The sequence below is a fragment of the Cervus canadensis genome, chromosome 12 (genome assembly GCF_019320065.1).
Source record: "Cervus canadensis isolate Bull #8, Minnesota chromosome 12, ASM1932006v1, whole genome shotgun sequence".
Classification (NCBI taxonomy): Eukaryota; Metazoa; Chordata; class Mammalia; order Artiodactyla; family Cervidae; genus Cervus; species Cervus canadensis.
In genome coordinates, this window is record NC_057397.1 from 16,583,268 (window position 1) to 16,596,172 (window position 12,905).

A 12,905-nucleotide genomic window follows, 5' to 3' on the forward strand; every position below is an offset into this window, starting at 1 on the left:
TGTGGTCTAAAGCGTGTTTTGCTGCTTTAAAATTTTGCTGGAATTTTTTTCGTGTGTATACTTGTTAATTATTTCACCGTTTCCCATAAATGGAATCAGCTCTCTATAGGGTGATGTTCGTTGTCTATAAGTGCCTGCGTGCTCAGTTGCTCAGTCATGTCCGACTCTGCGACCCCATGGATGATAATAACCTGCTCCTCTGTCCATGGAATTTCTTCAGGCAAATATACTGGAATGGGTTGCCATTGCCTCCTTCAGGGGATCTTCCCGACTCAGGAATCGAACCTGCGTCTCCTGAGTCTCCCGCATTGGCAGGCAGATTCTTCACCACTGAGCCACCTAGGAAGCCTGCCCTTGAGTAGCTATGGGTTAATTTTCACCACTGCTTATGCAGTTGAACAGCCGCCTCTGAACCACTTTTCTCTCCAGTGATTCCTCTTTCCACCTCCCTGCAGTTGGCCTGAAGGAATCGTAAAACGGCGGCTGGAAACTCATTTTAAGGAACCGCCCCTTCCTCAGACCGGTGCAAACCCTGCGCTCCCGGACTCCCCTGCCCCCACCCGACCCGCCCGCCCTCAGCTGGCATCCCGACGCAGCGACCTAGGTTGCCAGTAGAGGGCACGCTTACTTTAACTTTCGCAAACCTGGGGCGCGGGTGCAGCTCTGGGAGGGGGCAGGGAAAGATGCTTTGCAGCAAAACCCTGGCTAGGGATTGGTCACTTTTGCGTTTGCGGCAAAGACCTGGAGGCTGGAGCAATTTGCAGTCCTTAAAACCGACTTGTGCCTGAGCCTGATTTGGAGGAAGTTACTACTCTTAACAATTGAGCGCCTAGCAGCAAACTCAACGGGTAATAATTTATCTCAAACACAGGCATGACAGAGGCGAGCCCTCCCCGTCCCGAATTTTTTTCACTTTTGGAAGGAGGGGGAAGGGGCGTGGAAAAGTTTACTTATAATGCCCTTGGATGAGGGACCGGGGCTGGGATAGATCGCGTCTGTGTAATGCAGAATAGTAAATCCCGAGGGGATTTGCATTATATGTTAAATATCGATTCATTGAGGGAGTGAACAAATCATGTGTCGTGTTGGGCAAAATTCTAGGTCAACGTGAGCATGAAAGGTATACAGATGTACGTGGATTCTATTATACATACACACTTCAGTATGGTATTCAGAAATAATTTTAAGAGTCAGTGAACTAGGAAATCAATGCCTGAAATTCGGCCAATTTTTAATTGGCTCAAGACACTGCCAGCACCCCCCCCTCCCCGCTCAAGACACGGAAGTAATACTTGGCTCCTCTCCTTAGATGAGAATCGATGCATTGTGTGTGTGTGTGTGTGTGTGTGTGTGTGTGTGTGTGTGTGTGATTTTGAGCCCAGTGATAAAGAGGAAAGCAGACTCAGAAAGAAAGTCAACGTCGGGTCTGTCCGAGCAGGAAAGAGTTAACGGTTTTCCTCACGGGGACTCTGCAGACTCCCCAGGCAGGATCCGACGGCTCGCCCCCTTCCCTCTTCTGGGGAGTCTGGTCCCGCGCCTCGCGCTCCCCTCCCCCGGGCTGTATCTTCCCGTCTAGCGCCTTTGATTTTTCCCCAAACCTGGGAGCCCCAGAGTGGTGCAAACCGGCGCCACGGGGCGTAAAAAGGATTCGTCTCTTTTCTGAAACCTGGCTGCGGAATTGGGAACTCCGAGAGAGAGGCGCGGGGGTGGGATGGGGGTGTAGAGGGACGGGGGTGGTCCCCCCGCGGCGCGCACCCGCAGGCGCGCTCCTCCCTTACTCCAGCTCCGGAACGCGCAGAAAGATCTCAGGGATTAGCGCGTACGGCGGGCGGGCGGGGGAAGGAACACTGGCTCCTGCACAGATCCGTGGAGGTCTGCGCGGGCAGGGACGGGAGTGGGGGGTCCTCTGCGACTTGGGCAACAATCGGGGGATTCATTGTGGGTGGAAGGTGCCCAGTCGAGAAAGCTGCGCACATCCAGAATGCATAACACCCCCAACAAATGCAATGGGTGTTTATTCATAACGCGCTCTCCAAGTATACGTGGCAGCGCGTTGCAGAATTATTTTGGTTATTCCAGGCACCATTTCTCTTCCCTATACCTCTGATCATGTATCCCATCGACACTTAACAACCCCCCCCCCGCCCCCCCCCCCCCCACACACACACACACACATTCAGAGCGCGCGCCCATCAATACCCCTTCTTTCCTCCTCTCTTCGTAGGAGTTATTTTCCAAAGGCTGCCCCTTTCCCGGCCTTAGGGAGGCGCCAGTCCACCCGGGACGTGCATGGCGCAGCCGTGGGTACACGGTGTATTCTCAGCGTCAAGGGATCAGCGGCTCTGCCCCAGATGATTTAAGCACACAGGACAAGTATGCCGTTTGTCCAACACAGCGCTGCTCCAGAGGAACCAGGCAGCACAGAGAGACGGTTTGAGCGGGAGCAGAAGAAAATGGTAGGCGCGCGCAGTTAATTCATGCGGCGCTCTGACCGTGTTTACATCCGAGAGCTCGGCGCACTGGAGTGCCAGGCTCAAAGAGCTGAATCTCCTCCCCTCCGGTCCTCCCTCCCCACCAGCGCCCCTCCCGGGTTCCCAAAGCAGAGGGCGGGGGAGACAGAAAAAAAGATCCTCTCCGGTGAGTCCCCGCCCACCAGCCCTTTATAGGCGAGGGTCTCCGCTGCGGAGGACCCCCGGGCTGCGCATCTCGCGGCTACCGAAGCGGCTGGCTCGCCGCGGCCGCCGCCGGGCTCCACCACTGCCTGGAAGGGCAGGGCTACTCTGAGGCTTGGCGGGAAAAAGAACAGAGGGGGAGGGGCCTACCTTCTCGGTATAAAAGCCGGTTTTTTCTGGGCTTTATCTGACTCGCTGTAGTAATTCCAGCGAGAGGCAGAGGGAGCGTGCGGGCGGGCCCTCCAGGGTGGAAGAGCCGAGCCAGCCTAGCGAGCGGAGTCGCGCTCCGGGCGCCCGGGGAAGGGAGATCCGGATTCAAAGGGGGGCTTCTGCGCCTCCAGCCCGGCCGGCCCCCACCCCACCCTCCCCGCGGACCCCTGCTAGCGGTCCGCCACCGCGCGGCATCCGCGAAACTTTGCCCACTGGAACTTACAACACCCGAGCGACACCAAGACTCCCCGGACGCAGAGAGGCTCTTCTGCCTTTTTGGGGAGACACTTTCCCCCGCCGCTGCCCACGACCCGCGCCTCTGAAAGGCGCTCCTCGCCGCTTTTTGGACGCTAGATTTCCTTCGGATAGTGGAAATACGGGTGAGCACCCGGACCTATTGGCCTTTTCCATTTATTTTTGCTACCGCCTTGACGCCGCGATGAGCAGAACGCCCGAATCGAGCGTCTTTTCTCCCATTCCTGCGCTATTGACACTTTTCTCTGAGTAGTTGTGGCTGGTCGGGGTGGGGTGGAGAGGAACCAGAACTGGGTCGGGGTACAGTGACTTGTCAAGATGGGAAGAGAGAGGAAGGCAGAGGGAAACCGGGGCTGCGTTTTCTGAAAGTGGCCTTTAGAGGTTTTTGCCCGCCTTAGATGGACGCTGACCCCGGCCGGGTGGACATTCATGCTTTATTGCATTAATTGCTTTTTTGCCTTTTGTCGGGGAGAAGGGTATGCTTCGCGGTTGGCAGAAAACCCTTTACATCCTGAGCTCCTTGGAGTAAGAATTATACATTGCGTGTGTGAGCGAAGAGAGCTCCGCAGCCGCTGACTTTTCCCTGTCTGGAAAAGGGCATTTAAATTTCGGCTTACTGCATTTCTGACAGCCGGAGACAGACACTGCGGCGCGTCCCGCCCGCCGATCCCCTCGGCGTCTCCGACGCTCCCGGCTCCTTTTAGAAGTTGGCCTTTGGCTTTTTTTTTTTTTTTTTTTTTTTTTTTTAAGGATAATAAAATTAAAGATTTTGGTCTACAGAGAGGTTAGGACTCGGTGTTGGGAAGGCGCGGGGACGGGGCAAGGGAAGCTGGGGCAAAGATGTGTCCGAGTCTCCTAAAATTATTGACTCGGGGAGGGGGGGAAATGAGGGCAAAATCTCTGCACCCAGCCTTGGCTCCCCGGCCGCCTCCGGGGTCCCCGCGCGGGTGTCCCTGCGCCCCCTGAGATGCGAAGGAAAGCCAGGAGCGAGACTCCGGGCTTTTCGAGAACAGCTGCTACCCTCGGCCGGTGAGGGGGAAGACGCCCGGCTCCCGGCGCGGAATCGTAGCAGGGTCTCTGGCGCAGTTGCGTCGCCGTAGTGAGTGTTGAAGGGAGACGTCCCTGTTATTATTTAACACTCTCCTTTTATTTATGAGGGTGGGGTGGGAGGTGGTTGGAGAAGGGCTAAGGCTCGAAGCTGAGCTCGCCACCCCAGCCGGAGAGAGAAGGAAAGCCCGCAAAGGAAGGAAGGGGGGCGCGCTGGGGGCAGGGATGCGGGAGGCGGAGAAGGGAGGCTGGGAGGGGCGGCGGCGCCGGCAGGGGAAGCAGCGAGACGAGGGCGCGCGAGTGGGAACGGGCGCGGCGCTAGGGGCCCGGGAGCGGGAGGGGGCCGAGCGCAACCGCTCCCGCCGCGGCGCCTCTCGCCGCCTCCTTCAGGTGGCGCAAAACTTTGCGCCTTGGGGTTTGGCAGATCCTATTTCCCACCGCCGCCGCCGCCTCCCCCGGCCTGTGACTGAGGCCAAAGCTGATTTCGATTGCTCGGCGGTTGCGGGGCCGACTCCCGGGCTTCGCGCTCCAGGCTCCCCGGGGGGGAGCAGAAAAGCCCCGCGGCGCTGCGGAGCTGGTTCGCCAAGTGTGTGTCTGAGATAGTAGAGGGTCACTCAGAGTGGGCTAAAAGGGTGCCTTTTTTGTCCGTTCCCCACCCCCCATCAGCCCCATTTGGGGATCGCGCTGGAAGGGGAGTGGTTCTGAATTGTGGCGCGCGGTGCGCGCTGCGTGGGGTTTCGGCACCATCCAAGACCCCTCTAACTCAAGACTTGCCCCGTCTTTGTGTGCCCCCTCCGGCAGGCTGCAGCGATGCCCCACAACGTCAGCTTCGCCAACAGAAACTATGACCTCGACTACGATTCGGTGCAGCCTTATTTCTACTGCGACGAGGAGGAGAACTTCTACCACCAGCAGCAGCAGAGCGAACTGCAGCCGCCGGCGCCCAGCGAGGATATCTGGAAGAAATTCGAGCTGCTGCCCACCCCGCCCCTGTCCCCGAGCCGCCGCTCGGGGCTCTGCTCGCCCTCGTACGTCGCGGTCGCCCCCTTCTCGCCCAGGGGAGACGACGACGGCGGCGGCGGCAGCTTCTCCTCCGCGGACCAGTTGGAGATGGTGACCGAGCTGCTGGGAGGCGACATGGTGAACCAGAGCTTCATCTGCGACCCCGACGAGACCCTCATCAAAAACATCATCATCCAGGACTGTATGTGGAGCGGCTTCTCGGCCGCCGCCAAGCTCGTCTCGGAGAAGCTGGCCTCTTACCAGGCTGCGCGCAAAGACGGCGGCAGCCCGAGCCCCGCCCGCGGGCACGGCGGCTGCTCCACCTCCAGCTTGTACCTGCAGGACCTGAGCGCCGCAGCTTCCGAATGCATCGACCCTTCGGTGGTCTTCCCCTACCCGCTCAACGACAGCAGCTCGCCCAAGCCCTGCGCCTCCCCGGACTCCACCGCCTTCTCCCCGTCCTCTGACTCTCTGCTCTCCTCTGCCGAGTCCTCCCCGCGGGCCAGTCCCGAGCCCCTGGCGCTCCACGAGGAGACCCCACCCACGACCAGCAGCGACTCTGGTAAGCTGGGACCCTCCAGGCACGTCAGAGGGGTCGGCTGTGTCTTTCCTATTCTCATTGGCTGCCAACTCAAGGGGCCACATTTCAGTTGCCCCCTCTTCCCCCCTGCCTTTTTTCCCCTTATATTTGGAAAAGAAATGGCAGGTCTGGAAGGGTCTGGGAGCTTCACCATCCCTGAAACACTGAGCTTTACTGTTCTTCCCACTCCTTCCCCTAAGATCGCCCTAGTGGCCAGTCCTCTCCTTTCCCTCCCCCCCCCCTTAGGAATTTCTTTTGGGTTTTTAAATCTTCTAGCTTATCTAGCAACCCAATCCGCTCCCTCTTACCCCTCTTAAGCATTTTAATTGCCCTGGAAGGGGGCGGGGCGGGTCGTCGTTGTGGAGTTAAGAGAGGATTGATCTCTCCAAGAGTGAATGAATTACCTCCCTCCTCCCTTCTGAGTTGTTGGGATTTAATGGACTACAGATCAACAAAAATGAAGAGGGGCAGTGTACAGAGAAGGGGCAGCCTCCCACCTGAGCGCCGGGAGCTAGTGAAAGTGCCTTAAAAGTGTACGGACTGAGTTGGGATCTTTGCACCTCTTTTGAACACTTAAGAGCCAGTCTCTTCCAAAATTAGACTTCGTTTTTTCCTTCCCCCACCTTCTAGGACTTTTGGCAAAGCTACAAGGCTTTTTTTTTTTTTTTCTTTTTGCACTTCCAGTAAGATAGGGAGTTGCTAAAGTTATACCAAAGATTTGCAGCTATCATTTGCAACACCTGAAGGGTTCTCGGTAAAGATAAAGTCCCTTCCAAATAGGAGGTGCTTGGGAATGTGCGTTGTCTGGGTGTGTCCAGGGCCTCATTAAGTCTTAGGTAAGAATTGGCATCAATGCTGTATCCTGGTAAATTGTAATTTTCTTGTCTGTGCCATAAACCCAGCTGTCATTTTCCTCCCTGAGATTCTGTCTTCATGAGAAGAAAAGCAGAGATGATTGGCTACCTGTCTGGGAATAACTTTGTGCCAGGGTCCTTTTTTTTTTTTTTTTTTTTTTTTTAGCCTCACTCAATGGCATGGGGGATTCTTAGTTCCCCAACCAGGGATCAAAACTTGCCCCCTGTGATGGAAGCATGGAGTCTTAACCACTGGACTGGCAGGGAACTCCTCTGGGTCCTCTCTTATCTAATAATCCCTTGTGTTGGCATAGTATTAATTTCATCTGGTCATTGATTGCTTTAAGAAAACTGATGTTAACTGGGTGATTTTTTTTTTTCTTTCTTAAAGAGGAAGAACAAGAGGATGAGGAAGAAATTGATGTTGTTTCTGTGGAAAAGAGGCAGCCCCCTGCCAAAAGGTCAGAATCGGGGTCACCCTCTGCAGGCAGCCACAGCAAGCCTCCTCACAGCCCTTTGGTCCTAAAGAGATGCCATGTGTCTACCCATCAGCACAATTACGCAGCGCCCCCCTCCACTAGGAAGGACTATCCCGCCGCCAAGAGGGCTAAGTTGGACAGTGGCAGGGTCCTGAAACAGATCAGCAACAACCGCAAATGTGCCAGCCCAAGGTCTTCGGACACGGAGGAGAATGACAAGAGGCGGACACATAACGTCTTGGAGCGCCAGAGGAGAAACGAGCTGAAACGCAGCTTTTTTGCTCTTCGTGACCAGATCCCAGAGTTGGAGAACAATGAAAAAGCCCCCAAGGTAGTTATCCTTAAAAAAGCCACAGCGTACATCCTGTCAGTCCAAGCAGAGGAGCAAAAGCTCACTTCAGAGAAAGACGTGTTGCGGAAGAGGCGAGAACAGTTGAAACTCAAACTTGAACAGATACGGAACTCTTGCGCCTAAATTGACCTATTGGAGGGAGGAACTGGACTCCCTCAGGAAATTCTCATTTGTTACTAAGGGAAAGTGAGGAAAAAGGTTCCTCTGTCAACTCCTTACATAGGAACATCTTTCATGTGCATGAACAACCTCACAACCTTGGCTGGATCTTTAAGACTGAAAGATTTAGTCATGCTATAAACTGCCTCAAATGGAACTTTGGGCATAAAAGAACTTTTTTTTTTATGCTTACCATTTTTTTTTTTCCTTTAACAGATTTGTATTTAAGAATTGTTTTTAAAAACTCCTGAATTTCACCTGATTTTCCTTTGTAAATATAGCCATGAAATGTAAATAACTTTAATAAAATTTATAGAAGGTTATACCTACTATATAGGTAAATTTTTTTATTTAAGTACATTTTCCTTTTTAAAGTTGATTTTTTTCTATTGTTTTTAGAAAAAATAAAATACCTTCAAATATATAATTGAGCCAAATCTTAAGTTGTGTTTTGTTTTCTTTTTTTTTCCCCCCTGATTCTCTTTTCATCGATTGCAAACTAACAGTATTTGGCCCTTAAGGGAATGAGCTTACAAGGATGGGAAAAGAAGTCATTTAAGAAAGGGTGAGGGCTTGTCTTTGTTCTAATGGGTCTGGGGACTTAAGGTCTTTAAGTTCTCAGGGTTATAAGATGCTTCCTGGAGATCTCTGATAAGGGCCAGAGTTGATACTTCAAAGAATGAAAGGGCAGTAGGCTAGTGAGAGGGTTAGAGGTAGGTAAAAGGGATGCTAGAAGTTAAAGATAACAGTTATGAATACAAAGGAGGGTGAGGACTGGGGATTCGGAAGATGAAGGAAAAACTCAGCTTGGAGGTTCTGTGCCATTCCCCAGCTCCATTGGAACCCAGGGGTTCTGCCCCTTGAAAGAGTCAATGGCAAAAGAGTAGGAACTGACTTTTGCTGCTAATCTGCAGTAGCAGGCACTCTGGGAGGCAAGTTATTGACCCTATTTTACAAACCAGGGAATGTAGAAGCTCAGAGTGCTTATAGAACTTCTCCGCAGCTACATAGTAAAAGGCTGAATCCAAGTCCCATGCTTGTTGAAAAGCACTCAACACTTGGCTGTCATGCTTGAGCTCTTTCTGTGTCGGCAGTCCTGAGATCAAAGATACTTTGGGGTTGGGGCCTGATGGACTGACCCAAGGAATAACCGTATTTAGGTTTCAGGCATTTTTCTGAGCATTTTCCTTTGAGTAACTCCCCAGCCAGCCGTATGAAGGAGGTACTGTTGATTTCTCCATGATAGGGAAACTCATCCATGTGCCAAGGTGCACTGATAATGAAGAACAGAACCAGGATTCCAACGTAGGCTTAACCTGTGCTCGACCACCTGTCAAACAAGCCAGTAGCATTAAACTAGCCAGTCTCAAGGACCTGAGGTTTCAGCACTTAGGCCTGATGGAACCTCAGTTCTTCTTTTCTCCTTTTATTTTGTATTTGTTTGTATTCTGTTGTTCCTTGCTTAGTTTTTCCTTTCACAAAGAGAAACTCACGGCTCATTCACACCTGTTGTTCAGTCACTAAGTCGTGTCTGACTCTTTGCGACTCCATAAACTGCAGCAGGCCAGGCTTCCCTGTCCTTCACCATCTCCTGGAGTTTGCTCAAACTCATGTTTATTGAGCCAGTGATGCCATCCATTCACTCCTACCTTAGTCATTTGTTAAATGAGACTCACCAGTTGCTCCTGCGAAGCAACCAGTATAGAAATGCTACAGTCCAGATCATAAAACATACTTGCTCTTCATATGTGAGTCATTATTATTTTGGAAATGACAAACTCCCCTTCCTTCCAACCCCTTTCACACAGGGACATGCATGATATATGCTCATCACTAGAACATGAAAAGCATTTTTGAATGTAGATTTTGGGCTTCCCTGGTGGCTCAGACGGTAAAGAATCTGCAATGAGAGAGACCCGGGTTCGATCCCCGAGTTGGGAAGATCCCCTGGAGGAGGGAATGGCAACCCACTCCAGTATTCTTGCCTGGAGAATTCCACAGACAGGAATTCCAGAGGATCCTGGCGAGCCCCAATTAGTGACTAACATACACACACGTTATTAATTACGAACCTTTGAAAACCCCACAGTCCAAACCAGAAACTAGAACATTGATGACATAGGTGAATGGAAGTTACTATCACTGTTATAATTGTCTCATTGTCTCAGCCTCAGAGTAGATCTTTAGATCCCTGTACTTACTTGGGAATTTAAATCTACCATGACCCATAAATTGATAAATAATTGCTGTCTTTGGCTTTGGCCTCTAAAATAATTTATTCGAGTCCTTAATGTCTTTTTTCTTGAGGCTTTATTCTGGATCCTAAGTCCTACCCTAATAGCTTCAAGCTGTCACACCCTACATCCTAAATTCAAAGAAAGATTCCATCCACAGAGGTGGAGTAGTTCAAAGTGTTAGAGAAGCAGAGGCAAACTTACAGGATTCACTCTCTGCCCCTCTGTGGCTGTAGTAAACCCTGGAGTGAGTCACTGGGGAACACGGAAGGTGATAGTTTGAATCACTAAGTCTGGACAAGCCTGTGGAATAGGAGAGAGTGTTTCTCACTAGAAAAAGAACTCCCTGTTCCAAATGAGCAGGAAACAACTTTTGGGATGCAGACCTTGGCTGTGGAGAAGAAAGGGAACAATTCCAAATACATATCAGCCCCCGCCCCCTCCTTAGGCTTGTGAAGCCAGGGAACATTCTGAAAACAGAATAGATGCCAACTTCTTTCCAGAAAATCAGGCTGACCCTGACCCTCACTCACAGAGATTGGTCCTCCTAGCCAATCCAGAGCATCCCCAGCATTTATGCTGTTATGTAATCTTATTTTGTAGGTAACAATGATCAAGAACTGGAAAAGGAGGGATGGAGCTTATGATTCTGTCAGGAATATACAAGAAGGAATAAGTTAATATTAACTATACCTTTAACCCAGGATGCTGTCCAGGAATTAATGCCTTCCCCAGGGGATTCCTGGAGTGGTTTTGCTTAGGGATGGAACGTATAAAGAAGAAGAAAGTGTTATTTTATGCTGCCATTTGGATAGAGATCCACATTATAAAAACAATCAATCAGAATTTTAAATGCACAAAGTTTTCACAATCTCAGCCTCATAACTGGGTACTCACAGCCAGGATGTGTAAGTAGAGTTCTCTGCTGGTCTTTGCGAAGGAGAACAAAATAATCATCTTAGGGTTTTTGTTTTGGGGTTTTTGTTTTTTTTTTTCTTTTTTTTTTTTTTTTGGTGTGGCTTGGTTGCAATACCCCATGAGAATTTGTTAGTGTACACACTGAGGGCCTCTGAAACATTTCTTCCCAACAATGCATAAACTTTAGGTTAGAAGTGGCTGAACGGTGTCCCCCGACACTATAAATGCATTTGTAGCTTCACAAAAGGATTCCCTTTTAAGATTATAAACTGCTTGTTGTTGCCCTTCAGTTGCTCAGTCATGTCCAACTCTTTGTGACCCCACAGACTGCAGCACACCAGGCTCCCCTGTCCTTTACTATCTCCTGGAGCTTGCTCAAACTTATGTCCATTGAGTCGGTGATGCCATCCAACCATCTCATTCTCTGTTGCCCCCTTCTTCTTCTCCTCCTGCCTTCAATCTTTCCCAGCATCAGGGTCTTTTTCAATGAATCATCTCTTCAAGTCAGGTGGCGAAAGTATTGGAGCTTCAGATTCAGCATCAGTCCTTCCAATGAACATTTATTACATGCCTGTTTCAAAGAAGGAGGTAGACACAGCTATAGAATGAGAACAGGGACCCGTTTTGAAAAAAAAAAAACAAAACTAAAAAGACTCTACCACCCACCACAAAAGCTGTAGCAATAATTTTTCTCTACTCTAGATCCCTCCAAGGTGAAACTAGACTAACTCTATTTATTTATTTTTATTTTCATTACTCTAGAGATTAATTCCAAATGTAGAAGAAATACCCAAGAATGCTCATTTTGCCAAACTGATTTGAAGTGACTCAAAATGACTCTGAGTTGATTTCTCATTTTGTTTTAAATCTTATTTCTTTCAATATTAGTCCACACTAAGCTCTTTAGGAAGACACAGTGGAGGGGAAGCGTTAATGGTGTGTAGACGTTCTGAGGCTAAAGGAATGTGCTTTGTTTTTACACAATGCCTGGGAGCAGCTCAACGGCAATCCCCAACACTTTCTTCCTTTGTCACCCCATCAGCCCATCAAGGGATAAAACAGGCCAGTGCAGTCAGGGGTCTCTCCGGACTAGGGAATGGGAGAACTCAAGGAGAGAGGATTAACCTTCTTTACACACCTCCTATCTCCTTCCATCTCACGGGCCCTCCCAGCAGCCCACCTAGAGAGTAATTTTTTAATTCGATGACACTGAAGTTCAGACAAGTTCTCCCCAAATCACACAAGCAGCCAACAATAAAAACAAACCCACTACAACAATAATGAGTCTTCACTGTGAATTTTATACACAGTTTTCTTAGTTCACCACCCTCCAAGCAATGGGTAGAAGATAAATTCAATTGCTAATCCCTAATTTACATATAAAGAGATTGAAAACTTCTAGAGATTAAGTAATTTGCCTGCATTCACAGAGCTGGCAAAATGGTCAGAGCAAGACAGATTGTTGTTTGCCCATAAATATTTACTGAGCACCTACTAGGTGCCCATAGTGTGCTGGGGGTGTGAAGAGATGCTGAGATAAATGACATAGATAAGGTCCTAGCCCTGAGTCACCTATGGACTAGTGGAGAACAAAGGAACTGAAGACAATTAGACCCTGAGTTATTTCACAAACAATTTCAAAGTGTGCTATGTGGTAGGAAGGGGTTCAAGCTCTGGGAGCTGCTGAAGACCACCCCCACCCTCCCTAGGGTAAATGGAATCTAGGAAAGAACCCAGGAAATACTGGAAAGGGAACAAAGAAGAAGACACTATTATTACTTAGGAGGGAGAAGGCTCCATGAGGAGGCCCTTCTATCGGAAGTATCAAAGACAGCAAGAGGGGAAGCAGGGTGTGTGGAGAATGGTTCCATGGGATTTAGCAAAATGGAGGCATCTTCTTGACCATACCTCCTCCCCAGTGGGACAGCAGCCTCATCCACCCAAGATCCTTCCTCTTCTTCATTCCTTTCATTCAGACTATCACTTAAAACAGCAGCCTAATCTTTCTTCTGGCATCCTCAGTTCAGTTCAGTTCATTCAGTTGAGTCCGACTCTTTGCAACCCCATGGACTGCAGCACACCAGGCTTCCCTGTCCATCACCAATACCCAGAGCTTGCTCAAACTCATGTCCATCAAGTCAGT

At 50.1% G+C, this 12,905-nt stretch overlaps 1 protein-coding gene across 2 annotated transcripts; it reads left to right on the forward strand.

Annotated features, from left to right (window-relative positions):
• The first annotated feature begins 2,686 nt into the window (after positions 1 to 2,686).
• On the forward strand, positions 2,687 to 8,047 carry MYC (MYC proto-oncogene, bHLH transcription factor). 2 transcript variants are annotated; one of them, XM_043483835.1, is made up of 3 exons: positions 2,687 to 3,262; positions 4,986 to 5,748; positions 7,012 to 8,047. In XM_043483835.1, exons 2-3 carry the CDS (start codon positions 4,995 to 4,997, stop codon positions 7,572 to 7,574), a joined length of 1,317 nt encoding a protein of 438 aa, XP_043339770.1. In that variant the 5' UTR covers positions 2,687 to 3,262; positions 4,986 to 4,994; the 3' UTR covers positions 7,575 to 8,047. The 2 variants fall into 2 exon arrangements, with proteins under 2 accessions (XP_043339770.1, XP_043339771.1); XM_043483836.1 differs by lacking the exon at positions 2,687 to 3,262 and adding an exon at positions 3,962 to 4,770.
• Positions 8,048 to 12,905: the final 4,858 nt, after the last annotated feature.